The 25,217-nt window shown below is 41.5% G+C and overlaps 1 protein-coding gene across 1 annotated transcript; it reads left to right on the top strand.

The window, feature by feature from the left end:
- Positions 1-25,142, top strand: lonp1 (lon peptidase 1, mitochondrial). The gene is made up of 21 exons (XM_003448831.5): positions 1-598; positions 1,249-1,337; positions 4,837-4,956; positions 5,101-5,269; positions 7,558-7,671; positions 7,779-7,840; positions 8,176-8,305; positions 8,775-8,858; positions 8,950-9,018; positions 9,910-10,061; positions 16,344-16,482; positions 16,568-16,746; positions 17,495-17,582; positions 19,374-19,496; positions 19,575-19,691; positions 20,275-20,415; positions 20,695-20,860; positions 20,940-21,026; positions 21,245-21,372; positions 22,754-22,918; positions 23,538-25,142. The coding sequence occupies exons 1-21, from the start codon at positions 68-70 to the stop codon at positions 23,691-23,693; spliced, it is 3,009 nt and encodes a 1,002-aa protein (XP_003448879.1). The 5' UTR covers positions 1-67; the 3' UTR covers positions 23,694-25,142.
- The last annotated feature ends 75 nt before the right edge of the window (positions 25,143-25,217 follow it).

Raw genomic sequence — 25,217 nt, forward strand, 5'->3', positions numbered from 1 at the left:
CACTACGTCATCAATATTGGACGGAAGACGGATCGTCACGTGCAGCCGTAGAAGGCTCCAGATAAACATGGCCACCTGTGTCAAGATGATAGGAGCTGCTAAACAACTGCACAGAAATTCTGCTTTTGTTGCTAAACTACACTGGCCTGGCGTTGTCTCCCGCTTGACCGAGACATCACCACTGAGCCGGCAACAGCCAGCGCGGTTCTACACCAGCATCGGGACCCCACAGAAAACATGCACGTCCCCCACCACAGCACTGACAGCTGGCAGCAGGCTGACCGGCAGACCTCACCGGTGGATGCGTGTCGGGGCCGTTCCACACTTCCAAGACAGTGTCCTCACCCGGAGCTGTGGACCGTATACGCTTCAGTGTAGGATGTATGGAAACCGGGCAGGTGCGGGCTTCTCTGGACAGGATGGCGAGGACGGCGCAAGCTCCGGGGGAGAAGAACCTGGGGGAGACGGCGGAGCACCTTACAACGGGGTTCAGATGACGGCTCTCACCCCCATGATGGTCCCGGAGGTGTTTCCCAATGTGCCTCTGATTGCCGTTAGCAGGAACCCGGTGTTCCCCCGCTTCATCAAGATCATCGAGGTGAGCCTGATGTAACCTTGCAAATTCTATCCGCTACTTGGTCTGGTTGAAGGGTATGAGGGTGACGCAATCACGCAACAAACCGAGAGTGATTTGACATTAAATTTAAGTTTAACTTAAAACTTAAATTTAAGTTTCGGTAAAACTTAGTACACCTTAGGTTATCAGAGGAAGTCCAGTCTTAAACTGAAGAGGCGATAGAGCCTTTTTTTTAGTGATGGCTCCTAATCTTTGTAACATTTAGTGACTGTCATGTATAGTGTATATGTTTTACAACCTGTAAACTCTGGTTAATTAAGGTTGTTAAAAATGTGCTTCAGAAGTAGAAGTGTGTCTTCATTTCACTTAATGCCACATTACCATTATTATCTCAGTGTCTGTTTAGAACTACACATTTTGAAGAGAACACCATGTGACTGCCACAAAGGTGTGTGAGGAGTGGGGAGAAATGCTGTTGCATAGCTTTTGCAGTTGTTGCTGCTGGTTTTTGTTTGTTTGTTTGTTTGTTTTTAATTAAGACTTAGTTTCTCTTGTTTATTGAGTCAATAAAGTAAAATGTCTCACAACCGATAAGGTCATTTTCCAGACAACCCCTGGAAACTACTGTTTATTGTTTTCCAGTGTGTGTGATGTTTCTCTCCTCATGTCAGGTTAAAAACAAAGCACTGATGGAACTGCTGAGGAGGAAGGTGCGTCTGGCTCAGCCATATGCTGGAGTCTTCATGAAGAGAGATGATGCGTAAGTTTGGAAGTCACTTCTCCAGTTGAATTACTGATCTCTAATGCCTCAAGATGAATACTGATCTCAATGGTGTGTTTTTGCTCCATGTGGTTATACAATCTGAGTGTACTTTACAAATATGATTTGTTATTATACTCAATTATTTGATGGAATAATCTATAGAATACTAGTTCAGTGGTGTTTTTAGTTTGACATCTGCATCACAGCAGAGGGGTCGGACTGAAGAAGTTACCAAAGCAGCTGTTTTATTAAAGCATTTTCATAGAATTGCCGTCCTTTCAGATGTCAGCACTTCTCCTTTGCCTTGGGGGAAACTGAATGCTAATTGATTCACTACGTCATCATGGTGGTACAGACAAATAATACGCAAAGAGTGCTGTAGAGCAAAAACAGGCTTCAGGCTACAGTATAATGCAGGCCAAGAAAAATAGTGCAGTGATTAATAAGTGAATCCTCCAGTGCCAACTCAATGTCCATAAGAGCCAGTGTGTACCGCATGTCGATGGATCCATTAAGCTCACAAAGACATACTGCAATTGCTAACGCTATTGCATTCCATTTATCCAACAGTCACAGTGAGACCAAAGGCTTTGGGAAATGGCTAACCCTGGTAATTATGTTTCCCAAGCGGCAGTACCTGTACTGTATGCAGCATTGCAGGTGAAATAGAGAGGGATCTCATAGCTGTTAAACTCTATTTACATCAGAAGACTGGACTGGCTCAAGACTTTTGCACAGGACTGTGCATGTCAGTTATGCTGCAATAGGTGTAAGCTGCTGTAGGGCTGTTCTATATAATGATATATATCGGATGAGGATATGAAAACGTCTATGGTTTCATATTACGCTATCGTTTGTTTTGTGGTGTCACAAAATAAACCGTTTACGACAATATTTTTTTTTATCGTTTTGATGGTCACTGTAGAATTTTTTAAAGTTCTCTCTTTCTCTTATATTTAATATAACCACACTACGGACAGACAAATAACTATTTTTGACGGTGAAACCATCGCGTGGCTCCGCCGTCCGCTTGTTTATTGTCCACATAAACCTTTCACAATAAAGTTGAAGATCCTGTTGAGATTTTTCAAAATAAACTGAATCACATGATATAGTATGCAGAGTGTTTACAGATGAGAAGCTAAAAAGAGCCGTCAGGTGCTAAAAAATAAACCTTAGAATGGGCTTTTTCCCACAGCACGCCATGTACACTGCAAAAAGCAAATTATTCCAGCCTAATTGATGACATTTATTTTCTATGCTGACTGATATGCTGCTCAGTGTCCTTTGCGCCCTGCTTTTAAATCAGATGTCACTCTGAACATAAACACAAGCTACATGTGATGTCTCTGATGTGTATCTGTTTCTACCTGTGCTGATGCTAGCATGACTAAAGCTAGCCAAGCAGCAGTAAATATGTGAAGCAAGGCAGAAGGATATACTCATAAAATGAACAGAATCATAAGAATATACAATATTTTTCCAATTTATTTTTTCAAAATTGTCCAAATTAGTCTGTGATTGGCCTTAGTGTCCCAGAAATCATATTTTTATACAACTAAATTTGACTCAGCAAATATGTTTTAAATGGATGATTCCTCACTTGATGACGAATCATCCATTTCTATATCTGCTGAGTCCTAAATTTGATGTCAGTGAGCTTATCAGTGGTTGTTTGTTTTTTTTTTTTTAAAAAGCCCCCAAATCCCCTATGAGTAAGCACTTGGTGACAGTGGAGAGGAAAAACTCCCTCTTAATGTGGAGAAACCTCTGAAAGAACCGGGCTCAGGAAGGGGTGGCCTTCTGTCTCGACCGAGTGGGTTTCAAATGTTCACTGACAATTTAGTTGTATACAAATATGATTTTTAGGACATGATGTTGAGACCAATTAGGTGAAAAGGCAACGCAGCCAGTTCCGCTTCTTCTTCTTCTTCTTCTTAATTGGCGGTATCTCTGGGAGGCTCTTAACTTCAGTCTCGAGTTCAGCCACCTTGGCAGTGAGCATTTTCTGTGTGTCTCGTAGTCTTTGCAAAGATTCCTGTACAGAGAATGCAGCTGACTCTTCTTTTTCTATCTTCTGTTGTTCTGTGGTGTCTTTTTCTTTCAGAGGTTTCTGCAGACACATTGCAGTAGATGGCAGTGAGTCCTCTTTTTCCATCTTCTGTTCTCCAGTCTCTTTTTCTTTCAGAGGCTCAAATTTTTGCATTTCATTTGCATCGGTGGAATTTTGTTTTTGCTGCTGTGGGATTTTAAGTGAGGAAGCTTTGGCTTCTTTCAGCTCTCGCTTAAGAGTCTCTACCTTCAAATCATGAAGGGCCTTGTTGGAACAGAGCTGGGATTTGAGGTCATGGATTTCTGTGTTGAGTGTCTCCTGCTCCTGCCTATGTTTAATGTCCTGTTCTTTGAGTTGATTTTGAGCCGCTACGAGCTGTTTCTGGAGCATCTCTATCTGCTCTTGTTGATTCCTACATTGGACCTCAAATTCAGCCTCCTTGGAGGACTTCAGGCCTACAGACTCTGTGTGTGTGAAGCCTGCAGGGTAACCATCACCTCATCAAGTTTGACAATTGCTTCACTGTCATTTGTGAGAGCCTCTGTCTCACTGTTGTTATTGGGCTTATTACTAGAAGCCTCCTCCAGCTGCTCCATGAGGTCTTTAATTGTTTCCTCGTGGTTTCTCTTGTTGTCCTTCATTTGTGCATGAAGGTTGTTCACCTGAAACTGGTAATAAGAGGCCCTCCAATTTTCCAATAAAGGGCGTTCTGATGGCTCTGGGAGGCTTCCAGTTGCTGTCTGAGAGCAGCAATCTCGTGCCATGGATTAAACTGGACACTGCCCTGATGGGGTCTAAATCTGGGATTGGGCTGATATTGCCAAGTCCCTCCATTAGGCCCAGGGTTTTGTCTGCTGGAGTTATTCACGTTTCCCTCTCTCTCCATATTTATGTCCTCCTTTGCTTTTGAAATAGTGAGGGATTCAGGGTTTTCCCTTTCAGAAGTGGCTTCAGTGTTTTTTTGCATTTCTTTATTTCTCGGGTTTGTTCCATCACCCATGTAGTTTTGAGCTTCAAGAAGAGCCCGGGCATATGCCCGAGTAATTGGTCTTCTTGGTTCTTCAGCCACTCTTTTCTCTTTTTGCTTTTTTGTTTTCTTTGGTTTCACCACCATTTCCTTTTGAGCTTGTGCCACAGGAGACTTTTCAGGATTTGGTCTTCCAGCTTTTTCAAGCTCATTTTTTGGTCTTTGCAAGATTGTTATTTTTGGTGTGATGACCATTTCGGTTTGTGCTTCTGCCATCATAGATGCTTCAGTGTTTGCGTCTGCCTTATCTTTGTTTTAATAACCAGGTTGTTTTGTGTTTCTGCAGTCTAGGTGGCTGACTGACCAATTTATCCACCTAATAAAAGCATTGTTTCATTTTCCTGGACAAGTCCATTTAAGAGACCTGCTCTCTGTCTGGTGTTTTGATAGTAAACATGTCTTTCTGTCTGTTGCAGTAACGAGTCGGATGTAGTGGAGTCTATAGATGCCATCTACACCACAGGAACCTTTGTTCAGATTCATGAGATGCAGGACTTGGGAGACAAGCTGAGGATGATTGTCATGGGACACCGCAGGTTAGATGTACTACTATTACTGGTGGGTGAGAAGTTTTAGGTTAAAGGGCATAGGGATTGGTTTCATTAGAACTCTGGAGAAAGTACTCTCACTTATGAGTATGTATGTATGTTATTTCTCCTGTATATCATCTGGGCTGTAAGGATCCGGATCACAAAACAGCTGCAGGTGGAGCCTGAAGAGGAAATAGCTTCAGCTGTGTCAGAGTCAGAGTCTGAGCCAGAGTCCCACCAGAAACCTACACAAAGACGCAAAACCAAACGCAGCCGCAAGGACCATCTCAGTTCTCTGCCAGAGCAGCTTGAGGACAAGGTGAGTAACAGGACCCTTATATCACATATGCTTTCTGTGCACGCAGTCGAGAGAAGGACACAAAGATTCATTTCACCACAGCGTTCATTTTCTTTTGGACCTCCTCTTAAGTTGCTCTCGGCTTTAAAGTTAACTGTATACGGTGGTCCAAGGGTGCGTGCTTTTACATAAAGTTATGTGTGAGCAAAACAGTACAAAGAAAACGTCATTAACAGGAACGGTGGAGCCTGAGGTTAAACCAACACAGGAGCATTGTTTAGGTAATGCTTCCTTACACATGCCTAACTGCAGGAAACTTAAAGGGAACCACATATAGACTAAACCAGCATCGTTTTCTAGGCACAGGGTTCACAAGCAAACTAAACCTGCTATAGAAAACCATGGCAGGTTTGATCAGATTTCCCCCAAATGTATATAATCACAGTGTAAGGCGTTTTCATGTTGCCGCGTTGCTTGTGTCGTAGATGTCGCTTGACGATTTTCACACGCCCTGTGTCGTGAGACACAATCTTTGTGTCCCGTCGGTCGGTCGTGCACATCTTGATTTCTGTAACTTGGGGTATTGAACAGCGGCCGTCGCAGCCGGGTTGAAGACACAACTGTACGGTTATGGTTTAGCACCATTTTAATAATAATCCTGAACAGAAGCTCAGAGACATACAGACACAGAGGGAGATGTTGGAGCAGTTTGAAATCGGTGCTTATGATACACTTTAATCACACTCTAGATCTTGTTGTAACATATGATATAGAAACTGAACATTTAACAGTGCTTCCTAAAACCTCGTTTTTGTCTGATCATTGCCAAATAACATTTCAATTTAAAATAATTGCTCACACAGCAGTGGGGAGTAGAGTTCATTACAGTAGATGTCTTTCTGAAAGCGCTGTAACTAAGTTTAAGGATATAATCCACCCACTGTTATCATCTTCATTGCCCTGTACCAACACAGAGCAGAGCAGCTACCTGAACACTACTCCAACAGAGGTCGATTATCTTGTTAATAATTTTAACTCCTCACTACGTACGACTCTGGATACTGTAGCTCCTGTGAACAATAGAGCCTCAAATCAGACGTACTTGACTCTCTGGTATAACTGTCGTACACGCACCTTAAAGTAGGTAGCTCGTAAGCTGGAGAGGAAATGGCGTATCACAAATCTAGAAGATCATCATTTAGAAATAGTTTGCAGCTTTATAAGAAAGCCCTCCATAAAGCTAGAACATCTTACTATTCTTCACTGATTGAAGAAAATAAGAACAACCTTAAGTTTCTCTCCAGCACTGTAGCCAGGCTGACAAAAAGTCAGAGCTCTGTTTTAGCCAAACATCCCTTTAACGTTAACTAGTAATGACTTCATGAACTTCTTCACAAAAAAATTAACCTTTAGAGAAAAAAGTACTCATAATCATCTCACAGACAGCATTATGTACAGTTGCTTTCCGTACCACTGCTCTTTATTTGGACTCTTTTTCTCCAGTTGATCTTTCTGAGTAAACTAATTACTTCCTCCAAACCATCAACGTGTCTTTTAGACCCCATTCCTACAAAACTGCTCAAAGAAGTCCTGCCATTAATTAATGCTTCAATCTTAAATCCGATCAACCTATCTCTAATAATCGGCTATGTACCACAGGCCTTCAAGCTGGCAGTAGTTAAACCTTTACTTAAAAAGCCATCACTGGACCCAGCAGTCTTAGCTAATTATAGGCCAATCTCCAACCTTCCTTTTATCTCAAAAATCCTTGAAAGAGTAGTTATCAAACAGCTAACAGATCATCTGTGGAGGAATGACTTATTTGAAGAGTTTCAGTCAGGTTTCAGAGCTCATCACAGCACAGAAACAGCTTTAGTGAAGGTTACAAATGATCTTCTTATGGCCTCTGACAGTGGACTCATCTCTGTGCTTGTCCTGCTAGACAGTTTTATCTGAGTGGCGACACCTATTGTTTAGCAGAATACTGCAGTGACTTCTTGCTTCTTAACTGGGGGCATAAATCACTGCATCTGTGTGATGATGATGTGGCGGTGCATGAAGCAACCACAGCGGAGGCTATATTGGCAGCTTAAGTAAATAAAAAAATATAAAAGTTCACTTTATAGAAGTGTGTAAGCTTTCAACATGACCTACATTTGTTAAGGATGGTTTAAAACTATTTGGCTCAGTCATTGTCCACCATGCTGTGCATCTTGGTTTTTGATAATGTGTCATTAGTGATGGGTGTAGTAATATTTATAGTTTACAGTCCTTTCCACATTGATAGTAATTATTTTTGGTCTGTTCAGATATCAGAGGCAGACCTGAGTCCGGAGCTTCAACCTTTACCCTCCTCCAACATCCTGATGGTCGAAGTGGACAATGTTCAGCATGAACAGTTCACCGTCACCGAGGAGGTCAAGGTACAGAAAACGCATCAAAGTACTCACTGTGGTAGCACGTCATGACATCATCTTCAGTCAACTGTTTGTCATTCTTTAACACGTCTGTAATGTCATGTGTTCTACAGGCGCTGACAGCAGAGATAGTAAAGACCATCAGAGACATCATTGCACTTAACCCCCTCTACAGGTCAGTTCTCCCATTTCAGTTTTATCATATGCAAACTGTAAACTTTCATTTTACTTTACTTTTTTACTTTATACTGCTTGTAGTTTCAGGTTTCCCTTCTATAAACCTAGTAATGGTGTTCTGCACTCAACATCTTAAAGCAATTTCCAGGCAATCTGTGCTCGGTGCACCTTTTCAGCTGATGCTGAATTAGGCTGTTTTCTAATTTGCCAATGAAAACACTTTAAAGTCAGATGTTTATATTAGCACCAGGCTGTCGGGATGGGAACAAAATCCAACTGTAGTGTTGATGGAAGGGAAGTTTTCTGAAATGTGCTTGTTTGTGTGTGAACCAGAGAGTCGGTCCTTCAGATGATGCAGGCTGGTCAGCGTGTGGTTGATAACCCCATCTATCTCAGCGACATGGGAGCAGCTCTGACGGGAGCTGAATCGCATGAACTCCAAGACGTCCTGGAGGAGACTAATGTGAGCAGTGTGCCTGCTTATAGACCTATTTGACACTCAGCGTGTGAGCATTTTCCAAAGCAACCAGTGACTTGCTAACTCGTGACTCCTTTTCTTATCCTAAAACTTGTTTTGTGATACACTAATAGTGTACAGTTGATTTTCAACTCTGAGTGCAGTGTCTTTATTTCATTCTAATACCCGCATTTATGCGTGTGTACAGACTAAGAAACGCTTTTCTCATGCAAATATAATAATAAATCAAGAATGCAGCGTTATATTTTGTTACTGAGAGATTACTACAGAAACGTATTCTCATCTCCAACTCTGCTGTTCTAATTCATGAAATCAGTGTAGCAGAGTTCTGTTCATTAAAAACTACTGGATATGGTCAAAGGGCATTCTGCATAATAATTTGACGTTTCACAATATATGGTCTTGAAGTTGTTCTGTGTGCAGTTCATCGAGTCCTGTTCTTGTGTCCAAGCAGATCCCGAAACGTCTCTACAAGGCTCTGTCTTTACTCAAGAAGGAGTACGAGCTGAGTAAGCTACAGCAGCGCTTGGGTCGTGAGGTCAGACGTCATCATAATGTTCAAGTATTAAATAACTTCTGCTTAGGTTGTTACCCTTGGCCATTCATCCGTGTCTCTTCTATGTTCTCAGGTGGAAGAGAAGATCAAACAGACCCATAGGAAGTACCTGCTGCAGGAGCAGCTCAAGATCATTAAGAAGGTACACCAGACTAATCTGTCTTCCCTTTGCCTGACAGACCCAAAGTCATTCAGGAGAAACACTTGGACTCTCAAAAACTCTGGGGGCTTGCAGCAGTCAACTGTCAGCGTACTGTTAAGACACGTCTTACAAGCCAATAGTCTCAATCCGGCACAGCTGACACCTAAAGCCCCTTTTCCGTTAGTACCTACTCCGATCAACTCACCACAATTCAACTTAGATCGACCGGTTTTCTATTACAAACAGTGCTATCTGACACGCATGTCGTCAGAGCGTCCCGCGAGGTAATTAGTATGCGACACGAATGCTACAACAAAGGTGGACGTTGAGGCAAGAATATACCTGGAGCTCGGTCTGTGGCATTTTGTTACTCTCTGGGATCACGGCGATGTTTTTGTAGCCATTTCTTGTTTTCAGGTTTCAAAAATGGCAGATTTGATTTTTGTGAGCTCATCAAATGACCAGCCATGTAGTGGCATGTAGTCGTCTGACGTCACATTTTAGCACCTGCTCGTATCTCTTGGAACCCTGGGCAAGCAGGTACTAAAACAGTACCTGGTACCAGGTACTACAGCATGATGTAATGGTAAACTGTGCCAAACCATGCTGAGTCGATGTGAGTAGGTACTAATGGAAAAGGGGCTTAAATGACTGCATACTACATCAAATCACCTGTCTGGTGTACTTTGAACCATTTTTTCCATTTATATGCTTTTGGTATTGTTCTCTTGGCAGGTGCATACACAATTTCAGATTCAAATGTATAATTTTATCTTTATCATAGGCAAAAAAAAAAGTGAGCTGCACTCAGAGTACAGTAGGAGCATGCAACGTGGATGCAGCAGGTGTGTGAAGATGTGGCTCATAAAATATTCTGTTTTTTGTCATTAGGAGCTGGGTCTGGAAAAGGAGGACAAAGATGCTATTGAGGAGAAGTTTCGTGAAAGGCTCAAAGATAGGACGGTCCCTCAGCATATAATGGACGTGATCAACGAAGAACTCAACAAGCTGGGTCTTCTGGACAACCATTCATCAGAATTCAAGTTAGTCGTCTTGTTTTAGTCTTCAAAGGCCTTTGAACCACAATACCACTTTACACTAAAAACACAACAGGAGTCAACTTGAAAACTACTAAACAGAATAGAGGGAAATGTAGTTTATGTAGTTATGCTATTGGAAAATAGCATAACTACATAAACTATCACCTGGTCCAATTCTTCTCTTGCTCTCGGCGAAGGCGGTCGCACTTTTCTCTTCCTCCTCCTCTCCTCTCCCTTAGCTTCCCTGCTTAGCCTCTTGTGTCCTTGTCTAGTCTCGTGTTTTTTGTATTACTTTTCCCTGGAACACTCTCTCACAGTCTGTTCTCTAAAACCTAAAAGAGGAATTATGGATTGGATCAACTGGTCCCTGAATGCAATTGACACCCCTTTCTCAACGAGAAGTCTGGGCTCGGGTGAGCCTGAGTGCTGAAGATATCTACCTATTCGGAACCATGGTAACAGGGTTCTTGCTGATCGGAGCTGGCTTGGCCCTGACTTATCGAAGAATTAAGGAAGCGGAACCGGCTGTTCAAACCCCCACAAGCTGCCCGCTGGGATTGAAACGATGGGACGAGGCGTGAGTTTCTCAAAATGGGCTCATTGAGTGCAGCACGGATAAGATCTTGGAGAACCGCACGGCTGCCGTGAATACTCAGAATAAGACCTCTGAGCGCAAACTGGATTACATCTGGAGGGGCTCGCTCGGAATAACACCTCTGAGCGCAAATTGGATCACATCTTGGAGAAGCTCACTGCGGTCGTGAGTTCTCAGAATCGGCTCTTTGAGCACAAGAATGACAACATCACGGAGCGTAAGTTTGATAACATCATGGAGAAGCTCACGGCTCTCCAACGGGAGATTGAGTGACCAGTGTTGGACTGTTAGAACAGCTTTGAAATTCATATGAGTTGTTCGCAGTAAAGTTAAAACCACCATCACTTCATGCGGATACCCTTTCGGCGCCAGCTGTGGTCTCAAGGCTGGAGCTGAACAAAACACCCTGATAACGACTGTGTTGAGACTGTTCTTCCCATTCTATGCAAGGCCACCTGGGTTGGCTGGAAGACTGTTTACTTAGCCTGGCAGGGCGAAGGACACTGTCTCAGCTGAACTCTGGACACACAGACACACACACACACATGCACACAGACATATATACACACATGCAGATGTACACTCATCCCCCCTCCAAACGCCTTCGACGCTTATTCCCTTCCGATGCTGACGGTGGATCAAGGAGACCAGCGCTTATGCTGCAGGCCCGGATGGGGCTGCTCAATTAATCGAATTTTAATCTCGATTACGATCTGGGTTTTCAACGATCATTAAAAATGACTGAGCCGATTATTAGCACCTCCCTCGTGCTTTACTCTCGCGCTGCTCCGTGTGGCAAATCGAGCGCACCTCTCTGCGTTTCGAACACGCATCACAACAATTAAGAGGACCCGAGGGAAGCTCGGAAAGCTAAGCAGAAGTTATTTGGAGAGGAGAGGATAATGGCTGCTGAAGAAAGAATGCCGTTGGTTGAAAAGAGAGGTAAAACGACTTCAGTGGTGTGGAAACCAATGTTCCCTCTAAGCTGCGCACGTGCGCAATTGCGCACTGCTGGCACGGTCTCTGCGCACAGAAAATCTCCGTTGCGCACAAAAAAAATCTAACCTGAATTGAAATTAAAATTAAAACTTTAGCAATTCTGTTTTGCAGTGTTAGTCAGTAAGTGACTGGCTGCTCCTGTATGGGATTAGAACGATGCCACCTTATCCTATAGTCCAGCCAATAATGCGATTCACATTCGTATATACGCAGCTAATCAACGGTGTTGACAGGCTATGACAGCGTCCTTATGTGCCGACACCAGTGTTTTAGCTAGCAAAGCGGCGTGGCTGATATGCAGTGAAGCCACGTTAATGACAACGTGTACAACCATTGGAGATGTGAGCAGGACAGACGGAACAAGTGTGGACTTTATACCAGTTTTTAAATTGTGTTGATAGGCCACGTAAATGGTAAATGGACTGGTTCTTATATAGCGCTTTTCTACTCTTTCTGAGCACTCAAAGCGCGTTACACAACTTGTGCATTCACCCATTCGCACTAGCACATCTTTCTAAGTGCTTCATAGCTAACATTCACACACATTCATACTCCGATGGATGCATCGGAGAGCAATTTGGGGTATTTGCCCAAGGATATTTGGCATGTATACTAGGGGAAGCCAGGAATCGAACCACCAACCCTCTGATCAGTGGATGACCTGCTCTACCACCTGAGCTACAGCCACCCCATCCTCCACGTAAAACCAGAGTTATGATAAAAATATCTGCAATGTTTGGTTTTCTTCCTGAATACTATCGTTGTTTATATTTACTGCGGGAAGAAACGGTAAAAACGGCGTTTTATAAGGAAAACGCTCAAAGCACTCTCCACCTGTGAGCAAAAACAAAACCAAAAAACCCCCACCCTTTCCTATTGGTCGAAAAAAGTACCGTGTCGACCAATCAAAAAATGATATGGCAACGTGGCATCTAGTTGTTAAGAAACGGGGGGAAGTTTTAGGAGTGACGGGGGGGTTCTGAGGTGTGAGAGATTTGAGACGTTTAGCGCAAATCTTGTGTAGTTAGTGTGTAGTGTAGTCAATAGTTTTGTTGTGTGTGTCAGAACAATGAGGCGGCTGCTGAATGTTACAGGTGTTACAGGAGTGATACATCTCCTGTTGTCAGGCCTGCAGGTATCAGGCTGTTGTTCTCCTTTATCTCATAGTGGACAGAAATTATTTCTTGGAGTGGCACAAATAATTTGTGTGGCATCAGATTTGATGCAGAACAGCTGAATGTTCTGTAAATATTTTGAAATGTTTATTTAAAAATGCCTTGGCTGCATTAAAAAAAATAAATAGCTGCAAAAAACTTTGTTTGCCAAACTGAGTTACTTTTTTTGAAGAAGTAACTATATAATTAATTGCCCAACATTGGTCATTATATGCTGTATTTTGCAGAGAGAGCGTTATAGGACTCTCCCAGACCACAGACTCATAATACAAGTCAGAGCTTTATGGAAAAAAAAAAGAAAGAAAGAAAGTTGTTTTCAAAATTGGAGTTCAAGTTATTTTTACTTCCAATAGTGTTAACATCCTACACAGGTCATGAACAAGATTTTTTAAATTTTCATTGTAAGTGGGCTAAAGCAGTTAATTAAAAGTAGTCTAACATAAATGTAAATGCTGTAATTTGATTATTTTAATAAACCATGTAACTTGGATGGATTAGATGCTGGCGTGACAACAGTGCACACGTCTGATGTCGCTCACAGTGGTCCAAGGGATCGCTCAGGGAGTTTGTGTGTTCACTCAGACACATGAAATATTTGAGAGAACATTGGTGGAAACATTATGGGTTCGCGGAGTCAGAGGTGGATCAAATATTGTGCAGTATTTTGAAGTTCACTAAACATAGATGTTTACATTTTTCATTTATTTTTTATATTGCAAACATTTGCACTGTAATCAGTATTTGCACACTATTTTATATTATTTTTTGACAATCTTTAAAGCCATTATTCAATACATTGTTATTGTTAAATAAATATCGTCAAATAATCGAGATCTCAATTTCAGTGAAAATAATCGTGATTATCATTTTTGCCATAATCGAGCAGCCCTAGGCCCGGATGTACTGTCTACATTGGCTGTCTCTCACCCTTTACCCATCCCTGTTGCTTGTCATGTGTTTCTTTGGTGTAGTAGAGTTTTTTTCATGTGCTATGTGCAGAGGTGTTTTTTTTCTGTTCTCAAACTGATCTCCCTGTTGGAGCTCAGTCTGGGGGGAGTTATTTTTTTCTCCTTATCTTTCCTCATGTTGTGCTTTTCCATGTTATACCCCTCTGACCTGTCTTCCCCATGTGATGTTTGTGTAATGTATGTATGGTCGGATGGGTAAGACGGCGCTGGCACGGCTGGCAGCCTTAACCCAATTTCCCTCGGGATGAATAAAGTACAATCAATCAATCAATCAATCAATCAATCAAAATAGAACAGAGGAAGAGGAAACAGAGTTTGGCTAAGGATACTTTAACATGTGTGAACCCCTCTTTGCTCCATGAGTGTGATTGTGAGTGAATGTTAGATAGAACATTTACATATTGAAAGAAGTGTGTGTGTGTGAGAGAGAGAGAGAGAGGGAGTGTGAGTGTGATTGCATAGGTATTTCCACTTATGCAGTATCTAATGAACCCAGTCACTAAAACAGACTCCTGGCTAACACGTTACCCTGGAGACTTGGTTCGTGCACCCTCACTTCCTTTTATCGCTCCATTTTCTAACAAAATGAGGCATCTTTGCTTTTTAGCTGCTGTTTTTAAAGAAACATCAGTTAGATGTGATGTGTTGTGCATTTTATTTCATGTAGTTCTGCTCCCACCATATTTCGTGCACTCCAGCTGTGTGTCACACCACTCTTATACATTACTGGTGTATAAAAGACTTCACGAAGCGAACACCTGTGTATCTCCAGGCACAGCTTCCCTGGCAGCCTCCTTTCTCCTTGGTCCTCTTTCTCTTTGAGTTTAAATGAAGTAAATGAGTCGAGACGGTGCGGTGAGCTTATGTAAAGAGAGACAAAGGAGAGAAGATGAGGAGGAACAAAATAAAGAAATTAGAACATTTATGAGAAAGGAAATCTCAGTTAGGGCTGCAGCTTTTGATTATTTTAGTAATTGAGTTATCTCTCGATTATTCAATCGATCGATTGAGTAATTAGATAAGAAACAATAAATATTCAAAAGAGAAAAACCACAGGTCTTTCAGAATGAACTGTTTATTTGTTTCCATTTTAGATATTACAACGTTTTAAAGTTTAGCTGCATACAGCATCTGTTAAGAATAACTTAATGGGCTTAATCTTGTCAAATTTTTTTTATTCATATGCTGCTCCTAAGTAGGTCTCCGTGTAGCAAAGCTCCAGCTGTTTTAACTAGAGATGGACCGATCCGATATTACGTATCGGTCTGATACTGACCTAAATTACTGGATCGGATATCGGAGAGAAATAAAAAATGTAATCCGATCCATTAAATATCAAAAAAGCACCTCAAAAAACTTGCGACACGGCGTAACTCGGCTCATAACCGTAGCATGTTGGAGCAGTGTGCTCACGTGATAGAGCGGCTGTGTGTATTTGTAGCCTCGCTAGCAATCCACATTTCATCTCCGAGGAAGTTTCCCAGAGAGAAGTAAAGCAAGTGTGTAAGTTCATCTCTGAATGTTTGTAAAGCATTCCCATGTTAAGCTTAACAACCGATATATGGAGCGACTGCCTCTCTCTCCCTCACCTTCCTGCTGCTACTTCAATCATGAAACTGATCAATGATCAGCTGATCGGCTTTTCTGTCGCGAGTCCGTCTCTCTTGTTTGTTTTTGGCCCACTCTGCACGTAGCTGACGGCTGGTAACTGTGCAGGGGCGGATCTTGCAAAGTTTAGCCAGGGGGGCCGATAGGGCATGAACAGGGAAAAGGGGGCACAAAGACATACTTTTCTTTCTTATTCTCATTTAAAATATGTAGCTTTTAATAAATAATTATCTGAATCTTACATCCAAAGTTTTAATCTGATGTAAAATGTATAGAAGTCCATTACTGTATATAGTAACTAAGTCTAATATATACCCTAGTAAGCTATAGTACTTTTTCCTTTGGGAAAGTCTGCAATTCTGTTGAAGAAAGATGTTGAATCTTTTTAATTATTCTTGAAAAATAATTTATTTCTGTGCATTTTTTTTCACCCTGCATCAAATTAAAGTTGATTACATCGATTAAGCATCATGAGGTGGAGGGTGGGGGGTGGTTCCCCATTTTTCTTTGCTGGGAGTTTGCAACCCTATTAGTTAGGTTGCTTAATATTTCTGCTAAGTACTCTTTAAAATACCAGAATAGGAAGGATGGAGCAGGTTTAAGTTTATTAGATTGATCAGTGTTGCTGAACTATGAAATATTTTGGGTGCAGTGTATTTTTTTTACATACAGGTATAACAGAATAGCTTTAGTGTTGTTGTTTATTTAAACTTGAGTATGAACTTATACAAAATGCAGCAAGATATTAAAAAAAACAGTTTTATTGATTAAAAAACACACTATATCGGATTCATATCGGTATCGGCAGATATCCAAATTTATGATATCGGTATCGGACATAAAAAAGTGGTATCGTGCCATCTCTAGTTTTAACATTGGCTGCCCATCTGCTTGTTTTATTTACTATTTGTAGTAATCAGGAATCTACTGTTTGTTTCAGTGTAACCCGTAACTATCTAGACTGGCTGACCAGCATGCCCTGGGGTACCAACAGTGAAGAGAACTTGTTACTGGACAGAGCGAAAGAAGTCCTGGAAGAAGACCATTATGGAATGGATGATGTTAAGAAACGCATACTGGTACGCACACACACTCTAATACTCCGTATTTGATACATCAGATATATCCACATCCATATAGAAATGAACATCTGTCTTTTTACAGGAATTTATAGCAGTGAGCCAGCTTCGTGGCACCACCCAGGGGAAGATCTTGTGTTTCTACGGTCCTCCAGGTGTAGGAAAGACCTCCATCGCCCGCTCGATAGCCAGAGCTCTCAACAGAGAATACTTCAGGTTCAGCGTGGGGGGCATGACAGATGTGGCTGAGATCAAGGGGCACAGGTATGATCTGTGCTACTGTTATTCCTGAGAGACCTCATGCTCGATTACATTGTCAGTATCATGTGCAGAGAAGGTGGCATCCTGCACAAGGGCAGATAATAGTAGAATTAAATGTGATGGACTATGATGGGATGCAAATCAAGATCAAAAAAAGGCAACTGTGCACACATCCAAGCAACAAAAAAACTGTGTGTGCGCTGTGGATTGAGTCGTTTAGTCATTTTAATTGGCCAGTATTAGTGTATTCTTCACCAAAATTTGTAATCATGGTGGAATTTTTAATGTCACTAACTATGGAATGAAAAATGAAAGGGCGGGGCTTTGCTAGTAACTTAAAGTACTGTTTACCTAAACTGCGCAAGTGTTTTAGAGCAAAACTTTTTGAATTGTACGTTCTCTGCTTTCCTGCTGACATGAGGGATGGCACTGACTAACAGGTACGAATGGTAGAGGGGAGGAGAGAAAATCTCCTCTGAGTAATAACTTAATTGGCTGCTTGACTTTACAAAGAAAAAGTGAAATCTTCCCTGGATTAAATTTGGCTGGATGCCACTTTCAGGTTGCCTCTCTGTGCTTCTCTGAACCAGTTTAAGACCTTCTGTAATTGTAGATCTCTTACGGATTAATGGAAACATCCACAGTGTGTCCTGATCTTCTCCTCTGTGTCCAAATGGCAACAATTCAACTTTCATTTTGAGGAAGGCGATAAAAATCACTCACTGTAAAAATTGCGTGTGTGTGTATCCAGACGGACATATGTTGGAGCAATGCCGGGAAAGATAATTCAGTGTCTGAAGAAAACCAAAACGGAAAATCCTCTGGTGCTGATAGATGAGGTGAGTGTTGTGATGATGCTCTTGTAGTTGTCTGTTGATTTCAGCATAACTTATGCCAAAGCAACATTAATATGAAGGCCATCTCTTCATTTCCGATGTTTGTGCTGATACAATGTTTTAGCTTCACTTTGATAAACGGATATTTTTGCTTGATATACTCTGGCACTGAATGACATCTTTATTCGAGTTAAATACTGGCTGTCACTATAACGTTCTGTAGTATATCGTTCATGGCAGTACTAAAATCATGCACTCTATATCAAAAAAATGCCCAGTCGGTAAAAGGAGAAACTGTCAAATTAATTTAGAGCCACTGAGTTGTTTTGCTGACAGCAGTCTGAGAGATCTCTGCAGCTAAAATCCTGTTCAGGGACCATCAGTAAGTAAAACAGCAGTGTGATAGTTTTTAGGTTGGGTAAAGTAGAAGCTCAGGCTTCATACTGCTCTGGATTTCTGTCATATTTTTTTACTTTTTTTACTTTGCTGAGCTGATACAGTATCACTTCCTGTTCCTGCTACAACACATGGTGGGGTATAGTATAGTTTATCTGTATAGCCCATCTAATTAGCGCAACTTTAGATAGCATCTAGTTTCATAGTGTAATTGTAAAGTGCTTTTTGTTGGGGTTTTCTCTCTTTTTTTCGGTATTAACCTAGCCTCTTTAACTTACAATGTAAAGTGCCTTGAGGCAACAAATGTTTTGATTTGGTGCTATAGAAATAAAACTGATTATATTTAACCCACGCAGACATTAGGAAAGTATGCACATAGAAGTGTCCTGGCCAGATGATGGATTCAAACCCTGACCTTCTTGCTGTGAGGCAACAGTGTGTCCCTGTTCTGGCTCAGCCAAAGGCTTTTCATGGAGATTTTAGAGCAACCTGATAATGATAAATTCCTTAATTATTGCATCCTATTAAGTGATAAAGGGATTAACTAGTTTTTCAGCACTGGTCTATCGTGGCTCAAGAGTTGGCAGTTCGTCTTGTAATCGGATGGTTGCCGGTTCGAGCCCCGGCTCACACAGTCTCGGCCGTTGTGTCCTTGGGCAGGACACTTCACCCGTTGCCTACTGGTGGTGGTCAGAGGGCCCGGTGGCGCCAGTGTCCGGCAGCCTCGCCTCTGTCAGTGCGCCCCAGGGTGGCTGTGGCTACAATGTAGCTTGCTATCACCAGTGTGTGAATGTGTGTGTGAATGTGTGGATGACTGAATGTAGTGTAAAGCGCTTTGGGGTCCATAGGGACTAAGTAAAGCGCTATACAAATACAGGCCATTTACCATTTCTAAAACAATATTTGACTAATTATATCAATATTAAACCAAAGACAGAAAGCAGTCCCACATATTTAGAAAATATTTAATATGCATATAGGACATATCCTGGTCAAAAAGGACTCCAGGATTCCTCACAATGTTACTGGAGGCCGTCCAAATATCTGGTTAGACAACATGTTTCAAATATTTCTAGGGCTGAATGCAATAAACTATAGAAGCAGAAAACTAGAGGTCATCTTTATGTCTTTAAGACATTCCTGCAGTTTAAGTAATTTGTGTGTGTTATCTGGCTTCATGGGTAAACTGTGATTCCTATGGGTCATACCAGGCTTATGTGCCAGAACGTGTTTATTTTCATGGATCCAAAGTGTCACGCCAGGTCTGCAAGTGAACCTTGTGCACTGATTTATGTGATCTAACCAGCTGGCATGGAGTTGTTGGTTTCCAGGTTTCATTAATATTTATATAACTGGTGATAAAATGGTGTGATGATGTTCATACAATGTCATTACCAGGTTGATAAGATGGGTCGTGGTTACCAGGGCGATCCATCCTCTGCTCTGCTGGAGCTCCTGGACCCTGAGCAGAATGCCAACTTTCTTGATCACTACCTGGATGTTCCTGTAGATTTGTCAAAGGTAGGTACTGTGTAACGAGTGATCCACAGCTCCTCATAATATGTGGTTTTAATGTGCACCGTCTCTCCTCCTGTAAAGGTTTTGTTCATTTGCACGGCCAATGTGATAGACACCATCCCAGAGCCACTCAGGGATAGGATGGAGATGATCAACGTTTCTGGATATGTGGCTCAGGAGAAACTGGCTATTGCTGAGGTAAAATCTGCAAATGCGGGTTACACGTTACAATGTCTATAAAGCTCTGTTAAGGGATGAACACAATTTGTTTAAATATATTACCACAGTGGGTGTTTTCATTGTGATGGTGTAATAACGGCGAAGGTGACAGAATATGATGTGAACTTTAATCTTCATTAAACCATTCCACAAGCTCTTGTTCCCAGTGGAAGGGCCAGTTACTTACGTTCGGTTCGATTTAATTTTAACTATTTTAATTACCATCAGAATAGAAACGTTTAGGATAAATATGATCACTCAGAATTAATTAAAGAGCTAGCCCATCGTAGCTGAATATTTAGGGGAAATCACAATATTTGGGCTTTGCATCCCATGTATTGTAAAATTGAAATAATGATTTTGGCACCAGAGTCTCTGCCCTTGGCCACCGCCCAGCATAGACAGTGCACCCGACCCCTACGGCACCTCCTGTGGGTAGTGGACACGTCCTTTAATAAGTGGAAGAGATGGATGGATGGGCGGGCATTGCATATTAGCTTTTTCTTTTCTTTTGGCTCAACCTCAGAGTATTTTTTTTTTGTTTTTCCATTTCTGTGTGTAGCGTTACTTGGTGCCACAGCTGCGCTCACTCTGTGGTCTGACAGAGGAGAAGGCTTCAATCTCATCTGATGCTCTCAGTCTGCTCATCAAGCAGTACTGCAGGGAGTCTGGAGTCAGGAACCTGCAGAAACAAGTTGAAAAGGTAAAATATTGTAAAAGTGCACATTTCTCACTGTACAGGATCAGCTCGTACCCTCGCTACTCAGAAAACAACATTCTGCTTGTAACAGAAACTAAAGACTTCTTTGCTGGGATTAGTGGTATGAATATAATGTGTGTATGTAGTTGCTGGTTCTTTGTGACAAAAACATCCTTTTTCATTTTAATAGCAGTTGTGCCAAAAATTAGGTTTTTTTCTGTGTCATCCTTTTTTTTTTATCTATTATTTATCTCCTTATTGTTCTTCGTTTATTGCCCACAGGTTTTCCGTAAGGTGGCGTTCTGTATTGTGAATGATGAACAAACCAGAGTGATGGTCACTCCTGAAAACCTGCAGGAGTTTGTGGGTAAACCTATTTTCACAGTTGATCGGATGTATGATGTCACTCCACCGGGAGTGGTTATGGGGCTGGCTTGGACCGCACTGGGTGAGAAAGAGAGACACATACGCACACACAGCACCAGCAAAAGTTACCTGTACTAAGGCTGCATTTATCTCCTGTACAGGAGGATCGACGCTCTTCATCGAGACTTCACTCCGCCGGCCTCCAGGAGGAGCGGACTCCAAAGGAGAGGGCTCATTGGAGGTCACAGGTCTGTCAGGAATGTCCCATCTTGTGCCACCGCATTGAAAACAGTTTGTGTTTTCAATGTGGTGTTCGCTCAGAGTTAGTCCTTTACAAACGTAATCTCAGATGTCAGAGAAACAGAGTTAGGAAGTCTTCAAACCATTTCAGAGGACTTCTGGTTTTAAAAACATGATCCTTTACAAATACAGGTAACCTGATACTAAAGATGTGGCTCTCCTGCAGGTCAGCTGGGTGATGTTATGAAGGAAAGTGCGAAGATCGCTTCAACCTTTGCCAGAGCATTCCTTATGACTCAGGAACCGGAGAATCACTTCCTCATCAACTCCCACCTGCACCTGCACGTCCCTGAGGTAACCTTTTATTTCAGTTCAGTTCCATTTTATTTTAAATTTTATAAAGCGCCAAATCACAACAGTTGTCTCAAGGTGTTTTATATTGTAAGGTAAAGACCCTACAACACTGCAGCGAAAACCCCAACAATAAGGTGGTGCTGTATGACCAAGCATTTTGATGACAGTGGGAGGAAAACACCCCTTTTAACAGGAAGAAACCTTGAGCAGAGTCAGGCTCAGGGGGGGCGGCCGTCTGCCACAACCAATTAGGTTAGACTGACTGACTCAGTGCATCATGAGAATCCTCCAGCAGCCTACACCTATTGCAGGATTCAGGGTCACCTGATCCAGCCCTAACTATATGCTTTATCAAAAAGGAAAGTTTGAAGCCTAATCTTGAAAGTAGAGATGGTGTCTGTCGCCTGAATCCTGACTGGGAGCTGGTTACACAAGAGAGAGAACAGATGCACAGGCGACCTCCAGACTCACAAACAACTTCTTCCCCTGGGCCATTCGGACTGTTAACAAACACTACCCACCCCACACTCCACTCCTACCCACCCACCTCACCAGTCTGATCATGGTCTGAGTAACATTCATCACTAAGGTCACTCACACACAGACTCTATACTCAGACCAATCCTATCCACTGCTTCCAAGCACTTTGTTCTCCAATTTGTGGCCGTCTATTGTTTGTATACATTTCTCCTGCTTGTTATTTATTCCTCCTGTCTACCATTTATATTTTATTCCCACACAGTTGGCATGCAGCACCAATAATTTCGTTGTACATGTACAATGACAATAAAGGGCTATTCTATTTGAGGGGGCTGAAACTGAAGGCTCTGCCTCCCATTCTACTTTTAAATACTCTGGGAACCACAAGTAAACCTGCAGTCTGAGAGTAAAGTGCCCTAATGGGGTGATATGGTACTATGAGGTCATTAAGATAAGATGGGGCCTGATTATTTAAGACCTTTTATGTGAGGAGCAGGAATTTAGATTTTGGATTTAACAGGGAGCCAATATGGGAGAAATATCTTTCTAGTCCCTGTCAGTACTCTTACTGTAACACTTTAATTAATTTAATTTAATTATTTGACTTATTTATATACCACTTTTCACAGATAAAAATGTGGTTCACAATAAAACCAGAACTAAAATAAAATAATAATATAAAACAACTAATTAATTGGTTTTAACTTCTGTTAGTGTCAGTTAAAAGCCTTGCTGCAGCAAGAAAGATAAAAGCTTATAAGGGACTTTTTGGCCTACAGCCTACAATAATAATGTAATGAATGCATGAACCAGAAATATCCTGTTGATGCTTCTTGCGATAATGGTAGAACTGAACTGTGGCTGGCAGTGCTCATTCCTGTCTATTTTTACTTGTTTCTAGGGGGCAACTCCAAAAGATGGACCAAGCGCTGGTTGCACTATTGTCACGGCGCTCTTGTCCCTGGCAATCAACAAGCCCGTGCGTCAGAATGTAGCCATGACTGGTGAGGTGTCTCTGATGGGCAAAATACTCCCAGTAGGAGGGATCAAAGAGAAGACGATTGCTGTATGTACAACAAATATCCTTTGCTCATTTCTTTAACATGGGTATCGTTCATTAACTAACAGCTAAAGTAACTGATGCTCACAAAACAGCTTCATGAAGGATTTTGAGGTCCGTACAGCTCCCATTTCAGCAACTTTGAAGAGGTACATAAATGTGGCCAGCACACATATTAATGATAGCTGTTTAAAGAGTAGCTATTGCTCAATAGCTACTCTTTAATACTCTTTAATACATTAGCCATATACTAGCAGGTAATGTCTGTGGCTAACAATAATGAAACAGTTGCATTATTGTGGCAGCTGAGCAACAAGTCTTATCCATTCTGCCAGTCTGTAATAAAGTGTGTTCATTTAACAGAATAACACAATTATTTGTGTTGAATAAGTGTTGAAATGTAGCTTACACTAGCCCAGGACAATAGTGGCCTAACTTCTATCTATCTAAATCTATTTTATCAACAATGAAATACTGAGCCAAGTCACCAGAAGCACAGCTGTGTGTGTGCGTGTTTGTTTGTTTGTGTCAGCTGTCTGTCATGTGAACAAAAAATTATGATTACTTTCAGAGAAGTCATTTGGAATAACTTTTGGTTAACTTTGCTCGTTTGCTCCTCTGTCAGGCTCGTCGTGCTGGTGTGACCTGTATCATCCTTCCAGTTGAGAACAAGAAAGATTTCTCGGACCTGCCAGACTACATCACTCAGGGCTTGGAGGTCCATTTTGTGGATCACTACAGTCAAATCTACCCTATCGTCTTTCCACAGAACGAGTCTTAGCCTGTTTTCAACTATAGCACCTGACCAAGATTGATGGCACTTGACAACTCGGTACCTATTTATTACCCAGCAGCAATAGCGGTGTCATTCTCGTCGAACATGGTGAAATCAACTTGTTACTTTTTGAATGAATGGACTCTGAGGTCCTGTTATAGAGACTTGGCACTACATTATCTGTTGCAGTATCACAGTGGAGCAGCAGCCTTGTTGGTCACTCACATATGATCCTGTTTTAGTTACCATAGAAGCCTTTACTGTGTGGGTACAGCTGTGATGGAGACAACAACACTGAACTGAAATGTGCCAAATATGGACATGGAAAGTCAAATGGTGACGGTAACACGTGACCATGTCACTGATTAGCAGAAGTCAGATTGAGGACTTTGCTGCCAGGCAGCTTGTTCATCCAGGTCTGTGGATGGACTCTTTCATAGATTTTGTGCATTTGTAGTATACCAGATGTCAGGATGATGATGATAATGTTGAAATCAACAATAAACACACATAACTGAATGCTGTTGCCTGTTCTGGCCCACCTCTGACTGTGTGAGGGCATTTTTAATGGTTTGATTAAGTTAAATAAAACAATTGTTAAATAGACTGGAATTTATAAGCCACTTTTCTACTCTTGGTGAACAATGAAAGTGCTTGTTTCAACTTTATAATTTTAAAAAAAGAAGTAATTAGATAAAAATGACAACAAATGATCCAAAAGTGTTGCAAACAGTCAAGTTTGAATCAGATATGGTGAGAAAGATAAACGGAGTGTAAAAAAACTTCGACTGATCGCTCAGATTAATGCTATATAGATGCCAGAGCATTCCAAAGAATAAAGTAAGTGTTAGGTGTTCTGCACCAAAGCTGCTTCCTGTTTTTACATTTTTTTTTAATAAAGTTAAAAACCCATCAAATAATGACTTAAAGTAAGTTTCAAAGTAAGTAATTTTTTTCATTTCTGCTATATGACTGTCATAGATCTATGCAGTGTTAGAGCATAAAGGGTGGCTACGAAGATCTATTGTGATTCTATTATTGGAATTGAATTGAGCCCATACACAGTTAGCTCCGTGTCAGAGTACATCTCAAACACAACAGCTCACAACAAGATAACCCACTGAAAACTCTGTGGAAGAGATCAGGTTCAAATTGGCTTCAACATCCTGTCAGGCATCTGTTTGGTCATATAAAAAGCTGCCGATACTACTCAAGCAGCCCTGACAAGTAGAAGCTTATGTATGTTACATGTATTATCCATTATGTATTTTAAAGTGAGTGTTTATGTGTCAGACACTACAGATTTGCTCAATGTAGATAATCTTAGGATAAAAGTAATTAAGAACTTGTTGCCTTTTCCTTTTTGTCTGTACAAGGAAACACATGTTTGTCCTTAAAGCTGTGCCTACAGATAAAGGCAAATAAAATCTGGGCTTTGACTAAGCCACTTTGTAAGCACCTGTCTGCTTTGGGTCATTCTTCAGTGGTTTTGTTAGTGTGTGCAGAATTAATGTCCTGAAAGTAGTTCAT

Source organism: Oreochromis niloticus, linkage group LG17 (genome assembly GCF_001858045.2).
Source record: "Oreochromis niloticus isolate F11D_XX linkage group LG17, O_niloticus_UMD_NMBU, whole genome shotgun sequence".
Lineage (NCBI taxonomy): Eukaryota > Metazoa > Chordata > Actinopteri > Cichliformes > Cichlidae > Oreochromis > Oreochromis niloticus.

Coding starts and splice junctions, on each gene's coding strand:
- lonp1 (XM_003448831.5), top strand. CDS start 68: ATGGCCACCTGTGTCAAGATGATAGGAGCTGCTAAACAACTGCACAGA. Junction 17,583..19,373: donor CTCTGGTGCTGATAGATGAG/GTGAGTGTTGTG, acceptor TGTCATTACCAG/GTTGATAAGATGGGTCGTGG. Junction 21,027..21,244: donor GGGCTCATTGGAGGTCACAG/GTCTGTCAGGAA, acceptor GCTCTCCTGCAG/GTCAGCTGGGTGATGTTATG.